We start from the raw sequence: 27,006 nt of genomic DNA, 5'->3' as shown, positions 1-27,006 counted from the left end.
GAAATGCCAAGTGATCTTTTCTCCAAAAGCGAAACCCTGCATGTTTTACTGACATTCAGTGTAATTACTGATTACATAAGGAACTTACTTCAAAGTTGGATTAATCAGTGTTGTTATTCTGCCTGAGTATTGTCACACAATGCCTTTTAGCTGATTGGTGTCTGCGCGTTTCTGAAGAGGACTGCTGTTACTTGTTTAGCAGATACACAGCGCACTCCAGCCCTTTCAAAGTGGGTATCTTGGTTACGAATTGAGGGAGCTGTTTGTTAAAGGTGAGTGAGTTGGGATGAAGAATTTAGCACTATGTTGCTGCAGTTTATGTTCAGCTTCAGAAGAAAGAAAATTTAGAAGCAGGACCTTTGCAGCATGTGTGACTCAGCAGACTCCTATGCTGGCACTCCTGCTTGTGAGTTCCTGCAACATCTCCTCTGAACATTCAAAAGCAATCTTATAGACTTAGTCTGCATTGTCAGGGTCATATTCCCCTCTGAGCCCAGAATGGACAAAAAATGTTGAACTTTTTTACAGAGCTGAAGCAAACGGGGGAAAAAAAAAACAGACACGGTAGTTCAGATAGGTTTGGTCACAGAATTTACATGCTAATAAAACAACTCCTCATCCAGTGATCTTGAACATCTAAGCTTTTGTGATAATTGCACTTCATCTATTTCTACTGAAAAACAACATCGACAACCAAAACAGGTTGCTAATAATAATATTGTAAACTACAGGAGCCACAGTTCTTTGTATCTTCACAGACAAACTCATAGCAGGGCTTTATTTTCCACGGAGTTCTCAGATTAGGTCGTGTCTGACTGCGGATTTGAAGTAGAAGGTAAGTGTGGCTTTGCAAACAAGTTCTGACTATATCCACACATTAGGGTAAGTAGAATAAAAGAGGACAGAAGGCTGTCTGTAGGAGTAGTAGTCTACTTCTGGGCAGATGAAGATGAAAGCAGGTGAGCAGAAGACTAAACAATGAAATCCTTTGAAGAGGAGGACAGGAAACTTGAACTTCATTCAGACTGAGAACTAGCACTGGAGGTGATAGAATGTGCAGAAACCGGGAATGGTCGGGCTTTTAGCATGAGCATTGCAGATAGATAGCAGAACATGAGCTGTAGTTGTATTATTTTGTATATACATACAGAGACAGAACACTCACTTGAGTAGTGAGAAATTATCCTACTGTATAATGGGAAAGCATTTTGTTAGTGGGAGGTGATTTTTTGCTGGGGAATACTTAGCTAAAATCTAGAATCGATGGAGCTCTGGGAACATGTAATGTGTTTCCTGGATATGAATGCGGGGCTGTCAGGTTCCTTGTTGATCCATTACCAACATGCCCTCTTTAGAGAAGACATCACTAGGCAAGTGATTAGTGCTAAATAAAGGCAGGGTTCTTAGCCAGGGATTCTTTCTGCTGCTTCTCTTTAGAAGTGAAAGAACAGGCAGTGCCCTATTGTGGTATTTGCCTTCACTCTGTAGGATCCTGTATAATTATTTCCATTGCATTATTGTGGCAGTATACAGCTTGCTTTCCGGGCTGATTGAGCAATAAACAGGGAAGGATGGAAGAAGCGTTCCTGGCAAACTGCTCCTTGGCACATTTCTTAAAAGCAAGCTTGTGCATATAGAGATCATTCCACTCCACATAGTGCTAAAAGGAAGAGTTTGCATTGCCTACAGACAGCTTCTGCTATGGATCAGGGTTCCCCTTTCTAAGAGGATCTGTTGTCTGTAGAATCTGAACCCTTCCTTCCTCCTTCATGTATAATCTCAGTAAATTTCCACTAGTTAAAGTTGGTGAAGTTTTTTATGCTTTCACCCTCGTCATGTAAAGATTCTGGTGGGGCCTCATGATTAAGTAGTTTCTGCCTGGTGCTGTGGCTGAAGTGTTAATGCATATTCCTTGCAGGTGCTCAGGAATGGAGCAGGATTCAATTATACTGCCTGTGGGGAGCTTGTGAGAGCTGCTAATAGGTCATAGATGGGGATTATGCATGCCATGTTGAGTAATGACAGTGGAAGCTGAGGAAAAATTCTCTCTCCAGTAAATCTGTGCTTGCAGAACTGTTCCTTCGTCGTTAAGAACGCAGCGTTGTTGAACAGCTTGGCTGGAGCACCTGGGTACGATGTGTATGTGATGTCTCGAATGAAAACTTGCATGCTACCAGCCTGATTGTCTTCCCAGTGACCTCTGCTCTGAAATTTATTTAGGCTCTACAGAAGAGGGATGCTATTGGCATCGTGGTTGTTGAAAACTGTTGACATTAAAAATTACTGGCATTTTTGTCCTATACTTGGGATGTGGTGGTTTGAAAGGTACAGCGTTGGGAACTGTGGCTGTGTGTGTTTCCTGAGGCATGCTGGTTCCTTCGTAAAGTCATTGTCCACGAACACTCTCTCCTTCCATAGGACACCTTGCTTAGCACTTCGTTCACTCTGAGGCATGAGGGAGATTGGTACCCTGTGTCAGCGTGCTCTTAGCTTCTCCTAAGCTGTCTCCAACAAATACAGAGTAGCCAAAGCATTAGAGGAAGAGCAATTTCTGTTCTTATTTTCAGTTCAGAAAAGTATTTCTACATCCTATTATGCTGATTTTAGTTTTGTGTATCAAATGATTTGTTTTTCTTAGGTATTTTTAATCTTAATTGATTCATGTTTTGGCTGGCAAGTGAAATATTGGTCACTATCATATCTGATAATGCCCTGGGCCAGTTCAGATTTAAGGCAGGTTAAACTTGTATTGTCCTTTATTATATTTTATGCTCTTTGTCAATAAAGAATAACAGTTCTCATCTCAATGATTTCATGGAAGCCTGAGGTGAAGAAGGCATTGTGTCCCTCAGCCTTTTGCATGTCCTGTGTCACCAGCACCGCTGCCCCACGCAGCAGCAGGCCCATATTTCCCTTTGTCTCTTTGTCAGCTATGGACTTAGAGAAGCCCTTCTTGTTGCCTTTGGCATCTCTCTCCAGATACAACTGCAGGTGAGTTTCGGCTTTCCTAGCAGCATCTCTGCATTCTTGAGCAGTGTCTCTATATTCCTCTGAGGTTACTGTCCCTGCTTCCACCTTCTGCATGCTCTCTTTCTGTTAGAGCTTTGCCAGCAGCTCCTTGTTCATCCATGTAGGCCGCTGGCATTTTTACCTGACTTCCTGCCTGCTGGGATGGCCTGCTCTTGAGCTGGAAGGAGGTGATCTTTGAATATCAATCTGCCTTCTTGGATCCCTCTTCCCTCCAGAGCCTTTATCCCATGGGACTTTTTCAAGCAGATCCCTGAAGAGGCCCAAACCTGCTCCCCTGAAGTCTGGGGCTGTGATCTGGCTTTTTGCCCTGCTTCCTCCTCTTAGGATCCTGAGCCAAGGCTGCCTTTGACCTTCACATCCCCAACAAGCCCTTCCTTGGTTGTGAGTACAAGGTCCTGAGAGCACCTGTCCTCATTGAGTTTTCTGTCACCTGGGCCAGGAAGCTGTCACTGATCCTCTCTAGGAAACTCCTGGGCTGTTTATGCCCTGCAGTATTGTTCCTCCAGCTGCTATCAGGATGGTCCATGAGGGCAGGGCCTGGGAATGTGAGGCTACTTCTAGCTGGCTGTGGAGGGCAGTGCCTGCTTGCTCTTCCTGGCCACAGGGTTCAGTGAATTCCTGGATGCAGGGTAAAAGTCAGCAGACAGCACTGTCACCTCTTGTAGTGAAGCAGATGCTCAGAAAGCTTGAGTTTCTCTCTTTATTTCCTTTTGTGATACAAACAGGATACTTAGAGGGCTTGAGGAAGAGCCTAGAAACTTGAGGCTGATGTCTTGTCAGAAGAAATATTTCTCTGAGATTATCAATGATTATCAAGAGCTGGAGTATGAAGATATATAAAAAGTTTAGTGCAGATTTTGGAAAGGTTAAGCTAAGTTCTCTCTCTCTCTCTTTTCTAGAGTCTCCATGCAAGTTGTCTCAACAGGCTCTAATGTATGCTTGTGTTTACCAGAACTGTTAATGCCACAGTGGGATAACGCTGGATGGGACTGTTCTTTTCTGTTACATAGAGTAGTTCTGTTCCTGATTTAAGTGGCCTCACAGCTGCAGAACACATTCACAAGTCTGCTTGCTTCTTCTAAACCCTCCATTCTGCAATGTCACAAATCAGGGAGAGGTTTTGGCGCAGGAGCTGGGCTTCTGTCAGCTGTGGGAATGTTGCCATGAGAGTGGCAGTGCCTGCGTTTTTTGGCCCTCCAGTTGCTTTAAGAGCTCCTGCTTCTTAAACAACCTTCACCTGCTTTTATGAGTTACAATAGCTTATGTGCTTAAGGAGATCAGGCTGTATTACCTGGAATGCAATATGCTTTGTTACATGCTGTTTGGGATCTGCTTATGTCCTGGAGCAGCTGGTTTCAGATAATCAACACTTAGGTCTCTGTGAGGCTGCACAGAGCTGAAGTTGTGAGTGAACTTCACATTATTCATCTATAAAAGGAGTGGCAAAAGCCCCGTGAACTCCAAAGCGGTTGTTGTGAGGCTTAGCTTCGTGACAAGATTCTTATGCAACTTGTTTTTACATTAGACTCAACGATATGACCTCATAAGTAGCTCATTTTTAATAGGGCCGTTTCCTTTTCTTAATGAATTCAGCAAGGTAATTGTAAATACGGAGGTATTTTGTATATTATTGTTTGATGAGTCTGGGGAGATTAAAATTTTGCAAAGAGCATAAAACTCTGCTGGAACAAAACACAGTAACTGGCCTTACTTCAGTGCAGCTGAGAGCTTAATTTGGCTGGCTTTTCCCTTCTATTCACATGCACTTTGTTTCTGGTGGAACCTTCTAAATTACAAACAAAAAAGTACTAGCACTGCTTTTCAGTTTAGGAAGTCTCTCTCATCTCCCAAATACCAACTGGAGAAATGCATGTTAAAAACAGAAGGAAAAAAACACAGAACAAATGAAGAATCAAAGGCATGCCTGTGCACATATATAGTCTGCTATATGAAGTGGGTGAAAGTTTAGCTCTGTAAACCTTAACAGAGTATCCTGTGTAATGCAATAGCCAGCTCTGCTTTGGCCATCCTCAGAAAGTAAACAGGCTTTTTGCTCATCCTGAGCCAAGAGCGTAACTGTCGCTGCACCAGCTCCATGCCTGGGGTCTGTCCAAGGGATTTAGGTTCGTGAACGCCCCCTGCTTTCAGGGGCTTTGACAGTCACTGACCCTGTCCCAAGCAGTAATGTCCCAAGCCTTTCTGTTTCTGGTGCCATATCAGAATCTAGAGTGACTCTGTTGCATTCCTGGCTCAGCTAAGTTCTCCTTTGTTCACCCGCGTTTTATAAGAAATATTGTATGATTTCCCTCAGCCCCGACTTCTGATTGCCACATGGAGGAAATGATTTGTGCAATGCCACTTCCTGACTTGAAGTCAGAGATAATGTCTTAGCGAGGAAGATGAAATACATCACATGGGTTGTTAGATAAATGTGTGTTCCCACTCTTACAGTGGCAGCAACATATAAAATCATACTTTCCCATGATTTCCTCAACCTGCTAAATCCTACAAAAAATTCTGCTCCAGAATGACTATGAAGAATTTTTAACGTGACTTCAGCAGTACAGTATTCTGTATCAGATGGCACTGTTTGAGGATTTTTCAACTTAATATTGAAATGATCTGTGTCTCACCTGATTTGTCACATAAACTTCATTTTAGAGCCAAAGTTCGTGCATGCCGACATTATTTATTGTTCCTTCACCTTTTTTGTTTGCTATTGTAGCAGAAACACACAACAGTGGAACTGATGCTAAAAAGTAATTAGCAGGCTTGTGATGGCTTCTCTTGGAATAATAACTATTCCTTTTGTCTTACAAGGTCTGATGCTGGTAGTTTGTGAAGTCTGGTACAGGCAATAGGAGCTGTAGGCCATAACGCCCAAGCATCCTCAAGAGTAACAGTAGACTTTCCTTCAGAAACTTCACTTTCGCATAGGGAAGAACTGTGGTCTCCATTTTACAGACTCGCAAGTGGGGTACAAAGAGATTGAGACCACAGAAGAGTTCAGGTACCTGTGTCTCACAGTGCAGGATTCATAGCCTCTATTTAAACCCATATCTGTAAAGCATCTTACATTTACACTTACATTTTTCTACACTTACGTTTTTCATCAGTAAGAGTCCCTGGAATTAGCGTGCACGCCCAGAACAAATTCCGCCTTGGAAGGATGAAGCGGTTCAGCACCAGTCGTAGCTCTGCTCGGCAGGCTCCTGCCGCCACGGCCGCTGTGAGGATGCTGAGCACAGAGCCACCAGGCAGGCTGGAGAGCAGAGTGTTTGTGCAGGAGGAGGGAGACTGAGCTTGTTCCCTCCTCTTGGCCCAGGGAGATAAAACACACGGAATGAGCTCAGATCCCTTTCTCTCTCTCTTCATAAGGGAATACTGAGCTACTGCAACACCAGCATGTGCCCAGCTGCCTCTGTTTTTTGTTACATTTTTATGCAATATTGGACGTTGTCTATAGGCTCTGGGGGGCTTCCTTGCAGAACTCCTTCCTTCCTTACATCCTTACCTTGTTCCTTCCCTCTCTGGTGCAGCAAATCTTTTTGTCATCCTCCATACCTTTCAGCATGGAAATTTGAGCTGATTTCCCAACAATCTCGCCTAGACATTCCCCACACTTTAACAGATAAAGCAACTTGGGCCATAATACTATAGGTATAGTGGCTGAAAAGCACCATTGATTTAATTCAAGAATGATTTCTGCGCAAGTAGTCGTCTACAAGTGCTTAGTGATGGAAGTGATAATTGCACCACTGTGCACTGAAATGCAATTCTGTATGGTTTTGTAGTATGGAAGCAAATAGTTACAGGAGGAGGTTAAGTGTATGTTCTATAGGCTTTGACACATCTCTCTTACACTGTTTTGAAGATTTCATTTTCTATGAATTCTGGGTGCAGTAATTAAGACGGTAGGAGAGGGAAGGTGATGATAGAAAGGGAGAATAGTGAATTTTATCAGACCAGGTCTACTTTGACTTTATTTCCAGTATTTGTAAGGCTTCATCTAAGCGTAGGGCTCTTAAGTCAGTGCATATGATTCAGAGGTCTCTTGAGTCATCAAATTAAGTGTCTGCTTTTGCAGGCATCTGTTTGAAAACAGTTTATCCGGAATAACTCTATGAATTATAGTATTTAGGCAGTAGGTCAGATTTTTCCTTTGCCTTGAATCATTTGCTTCATCCCATGTTGGCAAAGATCATAAACCTGTGTGTCCTGAAGATGCATCCTCTGCAGGTAAATTGTCAAGTGGTGTGCAATGTATACTGTACACTTAGCACATCAGCTGGGCGTTACTTTCTTGAAACCTCCACTTTAGTAGGTTCTTACCTTAGTGAGAATGGTGTTTGGAAGCAGAGTTTCCCTTATTCTGGTGTTTCTTCAATCCCATGATTTTACTGTTGTCAAAAGGTGCTTTAGGCCTGCAGATATGGGGTCACATTTTGAAGTCCTGCTGTATAAATTGTCTTTTGTGTTCTTTGGTCTTTTACTAAGCACACCTTGACTGACCTGTTTCTTTACATATCTCCAAAGAGAAGCTCTCTGTTAACATCTCAGCCTAGCCTAGTGCAGCTGCTGGTGCCTGCACTCCCTTGGTTGCTGATGCGTGCAATCCCACTTTTCCCTCTGCTCTCATATCATGCTATGCTATCAGTGACTGAGCCAGTTGAGAGCAAATTAAATATTTCAAAAGAAAAAGAGATGCGTTTGTGAACAAATCGCCATCGTGATGTGATCACAGTACGGCTTCATGAGCACCTTTGTGAGAGTCAGGGGGAAGCAAGGCCACGCTTTCCGGAGCAGGTGGCACCTCAGGGTCCCTGATTCAGTCCTATACTGCCCTGGGGTTTTAGTTCAAGCGTAATCTGATGATATTTTGAGGAGGTCTAATACCTGTCCTCTGTCAAAAGAGGCAGTTGAGTTATTCTTTCCTCTTCTGAGCCATCTCTTGACGTACATTCTCAGTATGTTCCCCCTGGGCTGGCATTGATGGTTGAGCAGCCCTGCGTTGAGCTTCTTTAGAAATAAGTTAGCTGAGAGAACAAAAATGCAGAAAAACTGAATTGCTTTCTGCTCCAGACCAGTTCAGCATACCTTGTTAGGTCACCTTATGTGTTTTGTCACATTCCACAGATATAAAAACTAAAGTGAGAACATAAAGTAATTTGGGGCAGATTTTTCCTGGCATTCTTCCAAGCAGATGGTGCAAGCACCAGAGATACCCCGCGGGGTTGTGCAGCAGGAACCCTGATGGGACTTCTTAAGGTGATCCTCAATGAATGGCTGTGAGGGTGGCGGTGCACAGGGGAACGTGGAGCATTACTTGGCCTCTGTACAAGTAACACAGCCCCCTGGGCTCTGGAAGAATCAAAGCCCTTGAAGCGTGCCCTGCTGGGAGGAAATCACTGCGTACCAGCCCAGTGAGCCCACAGAGGGAGTAGCCTTGCTGAGAGGTCCCAAACAGCTTGGGGACAATCTGCGTGCTGATAAATAGCTTCGTACAGGCTTGTGTCTGCCACTGTCATGGTGATGGGAATTGAGAGCTTTTAGTACACTTCTGTGATTTACACCTAATTGTCTTAAAATTACAAGTGAAGCTGTCTCTGAGGGGTTGAGTGTGTTGTGAAAAGCTGTCACATGGCAGTTTCTTCACTTTTGTGGCTTCAGCCTCACTCACTGGTACTCATCCTGTGGTTAATTACATTTTCTCAAGTGGAATATTTCTGCTTTGCTGAGCAGTACTGTTACCAAGAAATAAGTGAACTCTCTGTGACCAACTTCCAAAACGTTCTGAGAGTCTTGGTTATGCTACAGTATTCAAATTTGATTGAAAAGCTTGCAGATAACTTAGTGTAGAAGATGAATTTGAAAACTCGATGGTTTTTAAATCCACACGGTTCTCAAAGAACAAGGTTTTCAGTTGAGAGGCTACGTGTATTTACTCGTATATATGGCATTTACTCCATAACTACACATTAGATTCTCCAAATTCACAAGTGCTAGCAGTAACTAAACGGGTAATGAAGTTATTCAGCTCACCTTACTATAATGTATGAAGTCTGCCTTCTGCAAAGGTTCTGCAAAGGTGTTGGTTGCAATAAGCACAAAGTGAGTGTGTCTCCACATCTCCTTGCAACGTAGTATGGGTTGTGCCTGTGCAAAAGAAAGAGGATGCAACCTGGGTTTCCAGATGCATGTACAGAATTAAGAATTCAGAAAATACTGTTTGATTCATATCAATGTTGAATGTTAGCCTGAATGTAAGATACCACAGAGGATAACTAATCATGAGGGGGCTCTGCTGTATTTCCTGTAGTTACCCGTTGCTGTGGCTTATTAAAGTTAATTTAAGAATAGAGGACGCTTGGAAGAATGCAGCCTTGTTGAATGCCAAATGCAAGTCAAAAAATCTAATCTGGGTTCAATAGACAGTTTATATTTTTCAAGTAGTTAATGATCATAAGGAATTTAAAGTATGTACAGTTGCGATGTTTTAAAACTAATTTTGTGGTATGTGGTGCAGTGATAGTTCTATGCAATTTGAAGCCAGAAAGTATGTTTTAGAGGGGAAAATAGAACTGCTTTGGCAAAGAACAGTTTGTATAGAGTCAGTCTTATTTAATGCAGTGTTAGTTTTCATGGCACACCATATAATAACATGTTGAGGACAGTGTAACTTAGTGAAAGATAACACTTTTAAATGTGGGGAGATAGTTGTTTCAAATAATTGAAAAAACAAAGGCCATAGCTGTTGTGCATGCAGTCTATCCAGACAAACTCTTGCATATATTAGATTTTAGGACTGGGTCCTGTGTCAGTGATCTTCCCTCAAGACGAGTAAAAGCAAAAGCTTTCTCTTTTTCTCTGCTTCACAAGTTTCTCCAAAAAGCTTGGGCTTCATCTCACTTGGAGATGCTTTAACATGTACGTTTGTGTTCCTGCAATTTATTTCTTTTCAGATTCTAAAGTGGCCCTAATGGATAAATTCAAGCCATGCACATTAAAACACAAAGATGCCAATTAATAAATAATGAAATTGAGTAAATCACCCTCCTGAAATAGCTCCTTATTTTTCCATGCAGTCAGCTTGTCATTTAGAGTTTTGCCTGCATGGCCCTGGCGTTTCTGCTGTGCCCTCAGGGTCATCAGATGCGGGCTCTCTGCCTGGTGGAGCAGAGAACCCAAGCAGAGGAGGCGTATATAACTGCTCTATTTACTTCTAGCACGGTCTCCCATCCCGGTATATGTCAAAGTGAATAATGGTAACAAATGACTATCATAAAATCAGTGCTTTCCCTTGCCTGGTATAGAGACAGTTGTTCTATATTTCTGTTATTTTACCCTCTCTGTGGACGTCAAGTTATGGGAAGGGCTGTGGGAAATATTTTCCTAAAGAATGATTTGTGTGACTGGACAAACACAGGCTTAAATGGATGTGTGTCTGCCCTAAAGGTTGAGCATTGACGATCTGATACAAGGATTGAGTGGATAATGCCAGTTTATCCTTGGCTTGTCCTCTGCAGGAAACTACAGACCGATGCGTGCTGCTGCTTTCTTTCCCACCCTCCCCCTGCTTTTCCCTGTGACACTTACCGAGACGTATCGCGGTCATAAAAACAGCTGGGCTGCTGATCCCTCCTGCGTTGGGCTAAGTTTCATCCTTCTGTGTAGCTAACGGAGTGCTTTTAGTCTCCTAAAGCCTCTTGTTTCAGCCCTAACAAATAAACAAAGAAACAAAGCCCAACCTGGCTACAGACATGCATAATGAGCAGAATATGATTTACATTTTTATTGTTCGTAATCATGATGTGGTGCGACTTGTTGTTTTGTTGCTTATGTGCTCTGCGTATCGTCATAACGTACTGGACTTTCCCGGGGGAGAGAATAAAAGATGAAATTCATAACTTGGTTAATTTGAGATTTCTGTAGGCCACGTACAGCACAGAAGTAGAAAATGGTTAGTGTTAGATTGCAGCTACTATCCGATGGTACATCTTCCATCTAAACCTGTGGCCAACTCAACTGGAGATGTTTCTTTGAGAGCCTGAAAATAAACCCTAAGTCTTACTTCTGAATCCTTGATGCTGAAAACACACGTGTGTTAAGTCCTGGCTAGCTGCATTAAAGACAACAGAAATACTGCACTAACGAAGTGAGCATGCTTGCAGGTACGTGGCTTCTGATTTCTGTGGTTAATTCCTTGAGAAAGATTTTTCAATGAGACAAAACCGCCTTCAAAACCAGATCAAACGAAAGCAATAGCTGTAATGCATTAGTGTGTTCAGGATGATTAACGCAGTTGATTTAACACCCCCTAGTAGGAAAATTGGGCTCATTCCTTTGATTAAAAATGCAAATAGAGGCCCGGCATATGCCTAGGAAGCAATAATATGCTGAAGTCTTGAAGAGCAAAGCTCCGTTCACCACTTTCACTTCTCTGCAGGCGATCAGCCCCTGCTCTAAGGTCCCCAGAGCGAGTTAACTTTTTTCCCTACTTCCTTCACAACAGTTTGCAGACTCATCACAGCTTAAGTCGAGGTGTTTAAGTGCCACTTAGTGGCTGTCCAGAGCAAATGTAAGATGCTGTGCTAGATGGGACAGTTTCACCTCTCCTGCTATTCCACCAGCAGGGGAATGCCTCCTTGCCTTATCTTTGACAGCTTAAGACTGGCTGAAATCAATCCAAAGACCCTGGTGGGCTTTAGGTAAGAATTTCAGTGCCATGAAAACTTACTTTTCTTCCAAATTTGAAGTTCTGTTTGGGTTCTCCTTGTGCCTTTTTTTTTTTTTTGGCAATAAATACTTGTAAAAGTATTGTAATGAGTTGCTATTTTGCTGTGTGGTGAGCTAGCACAGGAACCAACAGTAAGAAAAGGTGCTGCCTGAGAACTGAAATACTGGTGTTCTTAGAACTGCTAACAAAATACACTTTATTCTTCAGTATTGGGGGAAAAAAATAAGACACGTGCTTCATTGGGCTTAGTGTTTGGCATTAGCTGATGTTCTGGGATGTCTGTGCTCCTTAGCAGGATGGAGGTGAAAATTGACATGTTATGAGCGTAATATGTGGATACCTGGTCCTAAGGACCAAAGTTTCTCTTTTCAAAACTGAAAGAACTTCAGAGTGTAATTTACCTGTAAGTTACTAATTCCACAATGAACTAGTTACATCCAGAGGACAACAGACATCAGAATGTGTGCGCTGTTTGTGTGCAGGCCTCCTCTTTGCTTGCAGGAGATTTTCAGTGGGTGCTCTGCAGGTTATGAACTGTAGAAAACATGCTTCCAGTTTTCCATTAAAATGAAGACTTTTTGCCTTTTTTGTTTTGTTTCAGCAGAAGCTTTACAGTTTGTGTTTTAAAAGAGTATGCGTATGCCAGCTGTGTTTGCAAGAGTCAGAAATGTTCCCAGGAACATCAAACAAACAAAGCATAGGTTTCTGACTTACAGGCTCAAGTTACAGAATACAAACTGGCAAGATCTCAGGATAAACCCATTCACACAACCTGAGACGCTGAACTTCCAACAAGTCATACAAGAACTATGTACATGACAGTTCTTCCTTTTGCAGTGCCTTGACTTTTACACACACCCACCCACCCGCTCACACAGATATGTCAGTATGTTCTAAAAGTCTTGATGCCACCTTAAGACAGCTCAGCCACAGCTGAACTAGACTGAACTAGACTTCCAGGAAGCAGTCTCCAGTGGAGTTCAATCCCAAATGGGCTGTGAGTGAAGTCAAAGCACATGGATGGGGCTGACATTACGGATATGCAATGAGAGAACGTAATATATGTATTTTTTAAAACTCTTTCTGTTTGGCTGTGTATTACATTTTTTGGATATTAGAAACAAACTCAGAAAATGAATTATAGCTAGCCTGAATTTAACTCATCAATCTGTTCTGCTTGCAACAGCAGATTGAGAATTTATTGCGTCCCAGGGTAGAAAACCCTGCTCAGATAACTTCTGAGGTTCACGTGCTAATCTGGGTCTTTGTGCCCGTGAATGCATTCACATATGTGAGCTCAGCCCTGGGTTGCAGTGGTCTCTGAACTTACCATGTTCCAAATTAAGTTGTGTTGCTCTCCTCCTCCAGTGCTTCCATGGCAGGCAGATGTCGTTTGAACCACAGGGTAAGATCGCTAGAGTGAAGAGTCCAGCCCATCCTTCCAACTGTGTGCAGTTTTTTTCTGGGAGACCAGAATTCCCTGTTGGTACTGGTAATGCTCAAGAGGGAGGAAACAGCAGAATCAGCCCTTGATTATTTTATTGTAATGTCATTAACCTATTTCAATAGGGTACCACAATCCCAGTAGTATTTTGAGCTTTATTCCTGAGAACATGCACACATTTCCTTAATTTTACCTACTCCAGGAGTCTTATGGCTGCGAGTTCTAGGATATCTCTGCCGTAAGAAATGGTTAGAGAGACCTGCAGGGAGCAAATCCCTCTTGCCCGTGGGGATGGGTGGTTTTGGGAGAGCTGATTCAGCTGCTGAGGCTCCATTGTTCTCGCTGAGGAGCGGAAGCACAGTCAGCACATGTGGCAGAAATGTGCAGCCGTGCCTTCCAGTAACGTATCCCGAGCCCTTTGAAGCGATCCGCCTTTATCAAAACCACAGAAGATCAATAAGGACGAGTCCTGTTGCTGTATTTTATGTCTCCGGCTTGTGTGTTGTATTTCACAAATGATTTCCAGCGTGTTTTTAGGAGTCAGACAGAACTGGCTCAGAACAGCTACATGCGGAGCGCTGTCTGTAAGGAAACCGGGGCTGCAAGCTCCTGAATGAGAAGTTAACTCAACAGGGAGAAAAGTGGGTTTTCAGATTGGTAGAGACAGTGCCTGAACCCTGGTTTTAAAGATGTTTTATTGCCGTTTTGTGGCTTTGCTGTTATTGAAAGGCAGTGTGGCTTAGCCAAAACTATAAAAAATCGGACCAAAGAGCCCAGATCATTGACTACGATGCGCTTCGTAGGTGAATAAGCCCTGAGAAGAGGGTAGGCGGGGGAAGTGTAAGAAGCAGTAAGTGAAAAGTGTGTGAGGGAGCGCTGCTGCTGAAACTTTCCACTCTCAGGACGGAAGAAGGAATGTAATCAACAGCACAACACGGCAAACGCAGAACTGCAGATAGCTTTATAAAAACGCGGGTCTGTAGGCATCATACAAAATCACCCTGCAAGCAAATCACAATACTAGGAGGTTTCCAGGGGCATTCCGGCTTCCGCACGGCACAGGAAATTTCTAGGGCAGGACTGTGCTGCAGCCTGCAGTCCAAGGAAGGGCTGGTGATGGGAAGAGGTGTGGGGCGTGGGCCGTGTCGGGCTGCTCGGCGAGCTTTTTAGGTTCCTGCAGCGGGTTGGAGGGAACCTGCTGTGGATCTCACCCCAGGTGTTGCACAGGAGGCCGCTGCTATGAGGGCGACGCTGCAGAAATTGAAGCTGCTTCAGCTCGACTCTGGAAAAGAGCAGGACAACATGGTACTCGTTTTCTCTTTTTGTTTTATCTGTGTTTAAGGTGCGTGAGGATATAGTAGCAACTCGGTCTGTGTTTTTGGCGGGGGCAGGATTGGGTCCTTTTCAGACAAATAGCTTTTGCACCCACGTGCTCTTCGTGTGCAATTTGCAGTAGCCCCATGGATGGATGGTAAGTTCTGGCCCCTGCACCTGCTGAGGTGTAAACCTGGCCTGATTGTCTTCTTCAGCAAAACAAGAATATTATCATTTTATGAGGGGAAAAAAACTGCTAATACTTAATTGGTAGTTGGAATAAAACCTTTTTCCTTCTGTTTATAGTGAAATGGATGTTGCTTTAGAATATCTCAACTCCAGTAACATTTCAGTAGACTCTGTGTACTGCCTGTGGGGACTGCTGCAGGATCTAGTTAGGAGAAATCAGTGTAATCTTCGCATATATCAGTGCTGTTAGATTTGTTAAGTTATTAGTTTGTTATGGAGAACTGAGAAGACTGGCTACTTATCAGGCCCTTCATGCTGTGGCATTCAATATGCTTTCCTAGTCTGCTACCATTGCAACTGAAGTGCACAAAATAATATGGCCAGGGCAGTGGGGCTATTTTCATGTTTATGGTTAATTATGAGAGCAGAGAGCTAGGCTATAACTCTGTAAGCATGTGTTAGAAGTATGCATAAAGTATGCATTAAAAATTGTTCATATTGAAACTCATTACTGGACATCTGTAATAGAATGAAGTGCAGATGGGCATCTTAACTAACATGGATCCCATTTAGTAGGCAGTTGTAGGAATGCATCACCCATAGCACATGGAGTAGATAAGTTTTATGACTGGTTAAAAGAAATCAAAACACAGTTAAGATGTCACTTTCTGTTCATAGTCTGTTTTTCCTCAACACTTTCTAGACATCTTCTATTGCTTAACTTGTCCATTATTGGAAGTAGCAGCATGTAGTATTTCCGTGGTTTTTTTTTCCAGTGTGAGGTAGTGCCTCTGCACAAAGGAAACGAGACATTCTCAAACGAAGTGTCTGTCTTCCCATCCGAATAATTTGGTTTAACCATTTAACTTTCAAGGCCAAGGAACACTTTAAGAGCAACCTTTTAATTGCATTTCAGAAAAGACTTCGGAAACTTTTAGAGGCTTTTTTTCACCGGTGATTGCTGTGAGGAAGCAGGGGAAGGCTGGAGGAGAAGGGTGCAAAATCCTTACGTAGCCATTTATCAGGGGATGATTATCCTTGTTTAATTGTCACATCCTTCACATCCCACTGCCAGGGGTGGGGTGGGTGTTAAAATAAGCAGTCTTGCATCACTCATATTTTAGGGTTTATCCAGTTATGTCCATGTGTGTGTGCAGGTGCGCGTCGTCCCTGTGGCTGCTGCTGCTCTCTCCCCAGAGCTTTCTCAGCATCTTGAAGAGCTCAGCTAGTTGTCCCTCAGCCTGGCCACACTGAGAAGAACAAGAAATACTGGCCTCCAGGGAGAAAAACAGGAAGTTTCTAACTGTTTCAGCCACGGTCAGGATCTCACTGATGATCTCGAGGGCTCCACCTCTGTCTTTGTCACCGCTTGTTGGCAGCATCCCCATTTGTTTTGAGCTCTGTTCTCTGCTCCTGCAGTTTGCCAGTTTGCCCTACCTGTGTTCTACTCTTCCAGTTTCACAGCTGCTAGAAAACCATCTGTCCCAAAACAGAATAGATGCTTGGAACCTCTGATGCTTCTGTGTGCAGAGCTTCCCCCGTTGTTTGCTTGCCACGTTGTCCTTGTGGTTTTCTTGCCTCCAGCCATTCAAACTGAAGTGATATCTCTGCAGGCCTGCCTGGACTTACCTTCAGATTCAGGCTGTGTTTTTTTTTGCTCATTTAGAGAGATCTGATCGCTTCGTCACAATTGGCTCACTCAGCAGTGCACATTTGATCTTGGTCAAATGCAAACATATAATCATGCTTTAGCTGAATTAGTCAGAAACCAAGGCAGAGCTCCTGACAGCTTCAAGCTCTTTTTTTTTCTTTTTCCTGTGAAGACAAAAAATACTCAATCCAGCATAAAGTTTGCAAATCCAAAGTTTACTCATCAGTGGTTTTGAAAGTATTTGAAGTGGCAGGATGATTTCAGCCCAGATGAGTCTTATGCATCAGATGGCATCAGTAGTCATGAATGGGTACTAGGACCCTAAAGCTGGATTGTGTTTATTGTTACACTGATTGTGTGTAGCCTTGGTCTCTTTCTTTTTCTATATATTTTTATCCCAGCAGGTATCTCTGTACCTGACTATGCCCAGAGAAGCTGTGGATGCCCTATCCCTGGAAGTGTTCAAGGCCGGGTTGGATGGGGCTTTCGGCAATCTGGTCTAGTGGGAAGTGTCCTGGCCCGTGGCAGGTGTAGGAGCTAGGTGGTCTTTAAGGTCCCTTCCGACCCAAACCATTCTGTGATTCTATGATATCCTGGATACCTTTGGTATCCCTCATGTTTGTTGGTCAGATGCTATACATCTAAAAGTGTCCCTTTTGTCAGCTTCTCCTCCTGTAGCCAACTTCAGGTGCTGAGGGTAAAACTACTTTTTTTTTCTGGGTTTAGGTTCTCTATACTATTCATCCTTTTCAGAAGAGGAGTCCTGTACAGGATGATGGCAGCATTTTCCCCAGTCCCTTGTTTGAAGAAAGACTTTCAAAACCTTTCTGCTCTTAACTTTCTGAATCAAATACTAAGAGATGATCCATTCCATTCTGGGTACCTGACTGGTCAGCCCTGCATCTGCTGTCACCCAGAACTGACTTATAGTAGGGCAGAAGAGCAATTCATTTTCTCTAGACAGACCTTTTTCAAGGGAAAAACAAACAAATAAACAAAACTCTTTGCCCAAAACAGATCCATGGGGAAGAATCTTAAGATAATATTAGCAACTAGGAAAGACTTTAACCTTGTAACACGTCATCTCATGCTATCATCTCATACGCTCGTGATCTCACTCTAGTTGATGAAACCTTGCCTGGAAGCTTTTGCCCAAGGAGGATTTCATTCCACTGTCTGCTGAGCAACGTGGCCCTGGGGCTCTTGTTCTTCTCTCCTACACGGTGCAGGATCAAAGGTCCCTTCGCAAATCCCTCCTTCCCTCGGTCCTCTGGCTGAGATCCAGGTTCCCAAATGAGCCTTTGCTCATGGTAACTCTTTTGCTCTGACATGGTTGAGAGGGATGGATGCTGCTGGCTGGAAAGAGGACAAATAATCTGCCATCAAGGCTGCCTTTCCTTCTTGCACAGGCAATGGCAGGAAATGCTAATGCTATTTGAATCAAAGAATTTTGGCAATTACAAATTTTGTAGCTGAAAGAGCAATCGTATGGAAGCTAAAACCAACAGAAGCGGCTGGAAAGGGTTCTGCTGCCGAGGTCAGTGCCCAGGGCTCTGGCAAGGAATCGTTCCCTTCTGTCGGGCTGCTGCACAGGGAGGGGATTGCATGTTGTCTCTGGGCACCAGCCCAAAGTCTTGTGTTTTTCTTATTTGCTACTGGTTAGCAGATAGCCAAAATACTTCAGTCTACAATCTTAACTGACTAACAGTGCAGAGATTACCCAAAACATTGTAATTTCCCTTTCCACTGAGTGTCTGAAAGCATAATATTAAGAAGTCAAGCCCCTTTCTTCAGAGAGAGCTGGATTTCATCTGTAGCATGAACGTGCAGCTCCAGGTAGCGGGCGTCTTCGCACTTTGCCTAAGGGGACAGCCATTGCCAGTCTGTGGTTACCTGGCTGGTCTCGCTCTTATCTCTATTGAGGGGGCTGACACAGGTCTTGTTTGGTAAGGTAGGTTGGTTTTATGATTAATCTTGTATTTTGTTTTGCTCTGAGAAAAAAAAAGAATTTTTTTATAATTTAGCTAAAACAAGTAACGAAGCTCACTGTTCTCTACAGTATCTTTTCAGAAACCAGCCAGTCAGGCTTGATCATCTTTGAATAGAGGAAAGTCTGTTATTTTTATTACTTTAGTGGATCCAGGTGAATTTTGTCTCATCTTACATTGTATGGAGGTGGCATAAAAGTCTGGAGTTTCCTTAAACAGACACCTTTGTTTTGATATCTTGTAATATAGCTGTACACAAAACTATTACTAGTACTGGGGATTCATATAACAAGCAGTACTCTCACAGAAGTAACTCTTTCCATCTTTTTCTTCTGACAAAAGAGAAACCATCTAGCCCACTATGTGGAGTGGGAAGGGATGAGGCAAGACTTAAGGACATCCTAATGAACAGTTAAAACTAAGTATTGAAGGATAAAAATTGTGTGTGTTTTAAAACAAAGGCCAAATAATGGATAGTCGTAATTACTGGCAGGTATATTCTTTTACTGCATTTTATCAAGTACTTTGTATAGGATAGATGTGAACAGGGAAAGAAGAAGTAAATGGAATTTGTAACAGGTAATGTGAACAGAGGGGATCATCCAAGAAAAGAAGGGCTCCAAAAAACATTCATGGAAAAAGTTTCAGAGGAAAAAGCTTCAAAAGGGAATGGGGTTTGCTATAAAACTACCACCAACGTTAAAACAAAAGCAGCAGGAGAGGCCAGCTCTCAAGTGATTATGGTTGTGGCTGTAATCTTAATGCAGTTTCTTGTGAGACTTTGCTCAGTGGTGACATACTGTGAAGACTCTTAAAAAATATTTACAGCCATTAAACCTAAAGAAAGCTACAATCAGAGGAGAGCAAGTCAGAAAATGTTACTCTTTTGAGTTAAAAGGTTGATTATATCAACCGTTCTTTATATCTCCCCCTCTCCCCCCATCCTTATCTCCAACTGGTTTCTTTTAATGCAGAGCGCTTCGTTTGAGGAGAAATAATGAGGGTGGTATTTGTGTATGTGTAAATTTATGAAGGACATCTGTAAAACTGAAAGATCCTTTTTCTGACGATGTAAGCTTTCAGTTGTGGCTTTGAAGCATTTTAACTGCTGCTATTTTAAAAACAGCCACAAATATCTTGCTAATATTTTCCATGATAACATGGAACAGTTCACAGGAATGAGGGTTTTGTCTCTTTTTTTTTTTTTTTTTTTTTAAGATCATATGCTTAGATAAGATAGTGTCAAGTGCTACTTACTGTTTATGCAATACAGATGTCATTCCCAGGCCCTGAATTTTTCCATTTACCCAAAATGGATATATAGTATTTTTGGAGAGACAGTTATTTGCACAAGCCAAACTTAAAATAGAAAAATACAGAGGTTCTTTTTTTAGAAAGTTGAACATCCTGAAAAATGAATGCAGTTATTGTTCCTACTACATCGCTGTTTTGTAAGGTGAGCAAAACAGTGACCTTTTCATTTACACTGAAGAATTCCATGCATTACCAAATATTTTTATATCTGAGCACTTAAACCTCACTGCCAGCTATTTCTCAAATGCTCATGAGTGTACCCACTCCTTCCTTCAAGGCTGGCAAATATCACCTCCATTTAACAGATAAACTAAAACAGAGAGAGTGGTGAAACAGCTTGCCTGAAAATGATGTTAACAACAGAAGCTGGAATTCTTTCACTGTTACTCTATCTCCTAATTCAGTGTCTTCACCACAAGACCTCCCAGCCCTATAGCATGTAGAAGATTTCAGAGCGGACATAAAAATCATACAGGTGTCACTATAACAACTGCATGCAGCAGGTTTAGAAGCTGAGTAGCATGAAGTAACACACTGAGAACGCTTTTTGAGCCGGTGGCAGTCAGGGCTAGAAGCCAGGTCTCCTGCCTGACATCAGCATTTAACAGAGACTCAGAGGGTATGTGTGTATTGTTAGCTAGAAACTGCGGAAGGGTGCCAGTCAGGAAGGGGGAGCTGGAAAAGCTCCCAAGCAGGCAGGGTCTCCTCAGAGAAAGGGGCAGAAATAATCATTTAGACATGATATTGTTCACATTCAGTGTTAGAGAGACGCAGCTCTAATGCTACCACCACATAGTAGATATTATGTGCTGCTCATAGTTTTACAGTATGCTGTGGCATTGTTCTTGCCTGAAATAAAAGTAGACCAAGTTTGCATACTTAAAAGCTAAGTACTTCTAGGTTTCTTGTAAGGTGCCTAATTTAAAGCCCTGAAAACAGATTTTCTTTATTCATGCATGTGCTCTGTACGTCATGAGCTGTAGCAGCAGGAATGTCTGTCCCCTCTATCATGCCAGTAAACCTTTAGATACCACCACCAGAGTGAGTGTTGGTCATACTTGGTCATTATCGGGTTTATGGGTAAAGAAAGTCCATGCATTCAAATGGCCCACTGCCACTATCGTAATGACAAGATAAACCAATGGCCATGCTTGTGAATCGCTTCTACTTTCACCTGTAGAGCTGTTAGAAAAATGGATCTGTTCTCCTTTTATGAAAATACGAAATGTATTTGTTATGGCTTTAATTATAGAAGCTATAGCATAGGTTTTAAGTTAATTAAAAACAAGCTCCAGGGAGGCTTTGAGCTATCCAATCATGAGAAGGTAACTGTAAATGAACTGCGTGTTGTTTAATCAGCTCGTATTGGTTAGTATTTTGTGGCTCCTTGGCAAATGTTGCTCAGGAAAGGGTGTCTACAGGATTTCAAACTTCCACATCAGATGTCTTCCTCTGACTGTGTGTCTTTGAGCAAGCCACCTAAACTGGTCAAGCCTTATGTTAATTCTACAGGTGGGTAAACTAGTATTTAGGCTGAAGACTCAACTAGAGTCTCCTAATAGCCAAGGGAAGCAGATTTCTCCAGTCCTACCACCACCAGCCCAGCTTGGCCAAGGAGCTGCTGTGTAAGACCAGGGCTGGACAGGCACTGCTCTGCGCTAGCTCTTGCAGCCACCACCGTCAGATACTTTCAGTCTTAGGCAATCAGCAATACGCTGTTCCTGACCAGAGGCATTACTTCTCACGGACTCATTCCTTCATGCCACGTGTGCTAGCCAGCTTCCCTGGGTAATTCTTAATATTCTGGGTCAGCGATCTGGTTTGGTTTTATGGTTTGTTTGTCTGGTGTTCCTCAGGAGGTGGGTGGAAGCATTGTGCTTGGTATTGCAAAGACGCAGGCATGACCTGTGCAGAACTGCTTTTGTGTTGCAAGGAGCTGGGCAGTCCCCTCAGCCCACTGGGGCACACTGTCACATGCCAGTGCTGTGATGCTCGCCAAATCAGTGACAATCTGAGAAACGGTGCTTGTCATTCAGTCTTAGTGTAATCTCTTAAAAATGCACTCTATCTAATTCAGTGCTGCTGAACTGGCACTGTAAACTGGAGGCAATAAGCTGTCTTGCTCACTTTGTAAAAAAACAAAACAAACAAAAAAAAAAAAACAGGGCATGCAAGGCTGGGGGCAGGGGAGAAGGGGCTGAAACTGCCCATTTTCTGCCTCAGTGAGCTGCAAGGGTGGCTCTGCTTCTCCCCAGCCTGCGTGCTGAGGTATCGCTCTTTTGCTTCAATTGTTGCCCAGTGACTTGGACGAGTGGGATGGTGTCAGATCTGAACCAGGAGGCGACTCCATCAGCCCGAGGCCTGCAAATGCTGGCACGTGCAGGATGCTCTCCGGGTGGTGTGGCTGGTTAGATGAAAGCGGCTTTGGGCAAAGTGGAGAGCTGAATTTGGCACTTCACCGTCGCACTTTGATCAGCTGAACTGTATTGGGAAGAAGCGCAGGGCAAAGCACTGTGCTTTTCTGTCGGGATTTTGCAAACCTAGTTCTTCGCTTTGTCTCTATGAGGTGATGGAAAATAAAGGGCTTTTTTTGTTGGCTGAAGCGGAGCATTTCCTGTGAAATCCAAGCCTGTTTTCCTCCAGTTCTGTTCTGTTTTCCCCCTCCCTGTCACTAGGGCAGGTCCCCTCCCTTCACCCCCTCAGCTCTTAATTCTCTGCCTGCCGCCTTACCCCTGCAGGCAGAGCCACTCGTGCTCCACCTGAAATGCCACCGGCTGACTGACTGGAAACTTACCACCTCACGGTGGCTTTCAAAGGGGAAGACAGTAAAAGAATCAGGCGATCTTTAGGCATGACTCCGATGCTGCCTTGCTCCCAGGAGTGGTTTTGGGGCCGAGGCCCGTGACCACAGTTTGTCAGGGCGAGTTACCTGGGGGGGGCCCAGCCCGGCCGGGAGCTGGCTGAGGGCTGGAGCCCCGGAGGAGGCGGAGCGCGGCGGGGGCGGGCGCGGCCCCCGGCCCGGCCTCCGGCCCTTCCCTTCCTCCCTTCCCTTTCCCTCGCCTCCTTCTCTTCCCTTCCCGGCCTTTCCCTTCCCGCCCCGGCGAGCGCTGTCGGAGGGCGGCTGGGGCCGCTCCCGGCCGGCGCATGAGGAGGCGGCGGGGAGCCGTGAGGGGCGCTCGGCGGCCGCCGCCGCGCCGGAGCCCGTAGGGATGTCTCCGCTCTTCGGCTGGGTGGCCAAGGTGAGCCCGGGGGTTGCCGGGGTCCGGCCGGAGAGCCGGGAGGGGCTCGGAGCGGGCAGCGCAGGAAAGTTGGAAAACGGGGTTAAAAGCGAAGCCCCGGTTGTGGTGCGGGGCTGTAGGGGGGGAAAGGTGCGAGTGAAAGCGCTGGTGTGCAGCGCTCGTGGGTGCTCCGGGAACATCTAACAGTGCTCCTGCTGCTTGTGACTGACTCTTTGCTAAGTTTTTCTTGGCATACGTGGAGTTTATAGAGGGTGGTAGGCTAGTTTATGATGTGGGACTTGAGTATGCCAGTGTATGGGACCGGCTCGCTCTTGCACCTGTGTGTCGAAGGCTACAGCAGTGTCCTCCACCGTGCCTGTGAAGCTACATGTGGGTGCAAGGCAGCGGAGGTGGTTTAAGAAAGTCTAGAATGTAGTTTAGAGATAATGCTTCAAAAACGTGTTGGTTTTCTTGTTCATTTCCCCACACACACGTAAACACAATGTAACAGTTGTGAATGGAAAGTGACCTGTGTATGAGATTCCGTGCGGAGGCACAACGGAAAGCACAGAAGAGGGCAAGCGGATGAGGCCGAGCTGTGTGACAGGCAAGAACTAGGGCCTCCTTTGACGATTTAACCTAAAAAATAAGACCGTATCTTGAAGTTAAACTAATGGGTGGTCTAGTCCATTAGGCAGACCCATAAAACCTGGTTCTCCCGTCTCTTTTGCCAGGTGTAAATGGCCAGTTGCTTAACCACTGTAATGCATCGCTCTTCCCAGATCTGTAAGAGGTGGAGCACCCCCTGGGGAAGGTGGTGGGGAGGGAGAGCTTGGTGGGTGACTGTGTCACCCCTGTTCACGTTCTCAGCTAGAAGGATTTCCTCTGATCTGTCCTAAAAAGGAGGCCGCTTGGCCTGAAAAGTGGCCATGCCCTGAAAAGTAGAAGTGTATCCTTTCCTCTTTGTACCTGGTTTCTTAATCTGTTTAAGTAGCTACCGAGTGGGGCCTTTTCTTTTATTTTTTATTTATTTATTTTAAAGTAGTTCCTTCTGCCATCACTGTGGCTCTGTCTCATCAGTGGTGTAAGGCCTGATCTGCCGTGCATTTACCTGAGGAAATGATCCCTTGCCGGCTGCCACAAGCACACCAATCTCATTTACAGGTGGCTGCTGTCAAAAATGAGCGACTCTGTAGAGTAAATACTGCAGGACGGAGCTGCAGGGTAGCCCATTTACCCTGCTCATTGTGAGTTTCCCAGCTGGACAAAGCCGCTAGTCAGAGAGGAGCGAGTCTTGGAAGCGGCACAAGGCAGAGCCTGTGGTGCGCAGACTTGGCTGCGCTTCTGGGGGGAGTAACAGGAGCTCCTGCAGAAACACACTCCTGGCTTCGCTCGGAGAAGTGTTTTCTGGGGTTTCAAAGCCAGTTATTGCAGCGCTGTTTCCTTGCAAGTGTGTAGCGTTAGTCTTTTAATGGCAGCTAATCACCAGCCCTAACTTGGGAGGGAGAGCAAAGCGGTGTACTTAGAAAATGAGGCTTGTTAAAAGAGGAAGCCATCCAGCCTGCCAAAATCTGATCAGTAAAACATAGAAAATACTGCTGGATGCTTTCAACACAATGGCAAGCCTTGCCGGATTTTATAAGATGGTGGCCCCGTCCAGAACAGGCAATGACTTGAGGGTGTGTTTGGGGGAACTGTCCCCCCTCGAAACAAAGCTGGGCGGCTGTTACTTAAAAAGAAGAAATGATTCCCTCACGCAGGAACCTAAGTGCTTAGCGCTCCTGTGCAAGTCCTCAGACCTGTAGATACTTACAGGTGAAGTAATTTACTCCCATGTGCTATAAAATTGATCCCCGTTGTTTGTATAAGTGTTACCTTTTAACATGTCTTTACTGATATTTTACGTGCTGTTTTACCTTGCTCATCTCCCATCTTCACACAGACTCCTCATGGGTGAGTTTTGTCGTGTTGGTATTGCCCACACTGGCAGTGTGGGCGCTGGCTAAACCACTGAGTGATGGTGTGGTAGATAGTGAACTCTTAAGCACTGACTTATTGTAGTCTATTAAAATGATTTAAATGAAAGAGAATAGTTATACCTGCTGTTCCTGCATGGTTTTATACAAAATCAGACAACTGACTTCAGAGAAATACTTGACTAAGCACATTAAAACATAGCTTGTTCAAAGTGTAAGCTAACTTTGGTCAGCTGTAGGTAGACAATAGTCACTTTAATAACCAAAGATACTTCAGTCTTTATATTCGGTTTAGTTCACTGCAATAACTGCTATAAAACATAAATAATTTTGAAGTCAAAAACCCAAAACTTTCCATCTGCAAATAAAAAATATATGGAAATGTGGGGTTTAGCAATTTATGGTGTACTTGCATACCATTAATTCATCAAAAAGAGATAATAGTACAGAGATAGTTGCTAAGAGCTTTTTTATTTGGTTTAATTGTATTTAATACAGCATTAGTTTAAGTAAGAAAAAAAACAACTTTTTAGCGTTAGTTATCTACAATTCCGGCTTCATTTTATAATGCAAATTTCTATTCGTAATCTACCTGACAGAGTCACAATTAAGAAATGATCACTGAAGAAATAAAGAAAGAAACTGTTCTTGGCATAATAAATTGTATGGAAAGAGAATTTGAGTAAATGCGTTCTCAGCTAGTTAAGCAATTTATGCATAGTGTCTTTCTAGTTACAAAGAAGTGTTGTATATTACATAAAAGCTGTGTTTAGCTTCAGCTTGTTTTGCCTGCAGGATTATAAACCAACAAGGTACAATTAAGTAAACTAATATAAAATGCAAAGCAAGGTTGGTTACGTGATCTGAATCAAGGTTTTTTTCTACAATGATTTTGGTGGCGCGGATTGATCAACCCCTGTTGGCTGTCTCTGCAGCTCCATCCCCTTCCAGCCAGCAGGACGGCAGGTTTCTCACCGTCCCCGAGGGGGAACGGGCTGCAGCAGGGCTTCACTGCAGCCCCAAGTACTTTCGAGAATGGGCCACCAAGCCAGCAAAAAAAGCACGTTGGCATTGCAGGGTGGGTTTGCCACACAGCTGTCCCCATGTGGTTTGGCTAAATCTTGCACCTTTGACTGACAAGCTGATCGCTTGGATTTCTTCTGTACCAAAGAATGGCTTCTGGAGTATGTTCACAATAGATGCTCTCATATTCCCCATAGCAAAGCAAGAAGTAGTTTTCTCAAGGACTGCTGAGGCAGAATCACCTGGGATCTTTCTTCAGTGTAGAAAGTGCACAAAGCATTAGGAAAGAAAACTTACACGCTACTCAGGGCAGCGGTGCTTGGATACCTGGCTAGCATTACTCAAGTAAGATAATAAGACTGGAAATGCAACTTATTTTTCTTGGAATCCTCAGATAATTCAATATGCTGTAGTGGAAGTGATTTTGCTCATGTTTTGCCATTCTTTCTATTATTTTCTAAATAACCGAGTGCCTAATAGACCTCTGGAGGAGAATGCGTGGGAGTAACCATCTACTTCTTAGCTTAGGTCAGAAGCTGCAAATGCAGTTCATTTGCCTTCTGGAAGAGAATGAGAAGGAATAAGAGACTGAAAATCAGGAAGTGCAAGAAATCCCTCCCCTTCCTTTTTTCCTTTTTATTCTGAAAGGCCTATCTTGTCTCTTTTCCTGGTCTGTTTTAGGGTATATCATACTCACATGTGGGTGTGTTTTGTTATAACTGTACTGACTTGTGTCTTTCCTTTATTCCCCACTGCTTCCAGTCAAGTGGAGGAGCTGTGGGCATCTTTAATCCCTCAGCGAATGGCTTGTGTTTTAGCCAAATGGATCAGGATTTGTTCTCATAAGGAGCTCTGATAACTGATCATTTTAACACTATCTAAAGCTTAGTAAACTTTGAAGTTTATTAAGCCTGTCTTAGTTTTAAGTCCATCTTACTTGTAAGATGGTAAATTAGTTGGGGAGGTGAATCAATGGTGTTTGTATCCTTTGGTGTACATCCTTGTTTGTGCTAGTGCAGTTACCCCCATAACCCTGTTTCTAAATAAATTCAGACACTTGTACGCTGAATCATGGATCAGGGAGTTAATCGGGAATTAGTGTCAAGGAAGATTTGGGGATGA

General features: G+C 43.7%; 1 protein-coding gene across 12 annotated transcripts in view; it reads left to right on the top strand.

The window, feature by feature from the left end:
- TBC1D1 (TBC1 domain family member 1) overlaps nucleotides 1-27,006 on the top strand; it is a 116,088-nt gene that overhangs the window by 9,337 nt on the left and 79,745 nt on the right. Inside the window, exon 1 of one of the 12 annotated variants that reach the window (XM_050710692.1) lies at nucleotides 14,064-14,516. The exons of 8 other annotated variants lie outside the window; for them this stretch is intronic. In XM_050710692.1, coding sequence (XP_050566649.1) covers nucleotides 14,451-14,516 — 66 coding nt within the window. In that variant the 5' untranslated portion in view covers nucleotides 14,064-14,450. Of the gene's footprint in view, nucleotides 1-14,063; nucleotides 14,517-18,298; nucleotides 18,317-22,743; nucleotides 22,907-27,006 lie in introns of those variants that run through there. 3 more of the 12 variants (XM_050710693.1, XM_035555087.2, XM_035555076.2) reach the window with 3 other exon arrangements.

The sequence above is a fragment of the Cygnus atratus genome, chromosome 4 (genome assembly GCF_013377495.2).
Source record: "Cygnus atratus isolate AKBS03 ecotype Queensland, Australia chromosome 4, CAtr_DNAZoo_HiC_assembly, whole genome shotgun sequence".
Taxonomy (NCBI): Eukaryota; Metazoa; Chordata; class Aves; order Anseriformes; family Anatidae; genus Cygnus; species Cygnus atratus.
This window is presented reverse-complemented; position numbering and strand designations above follow the sequence as displayed.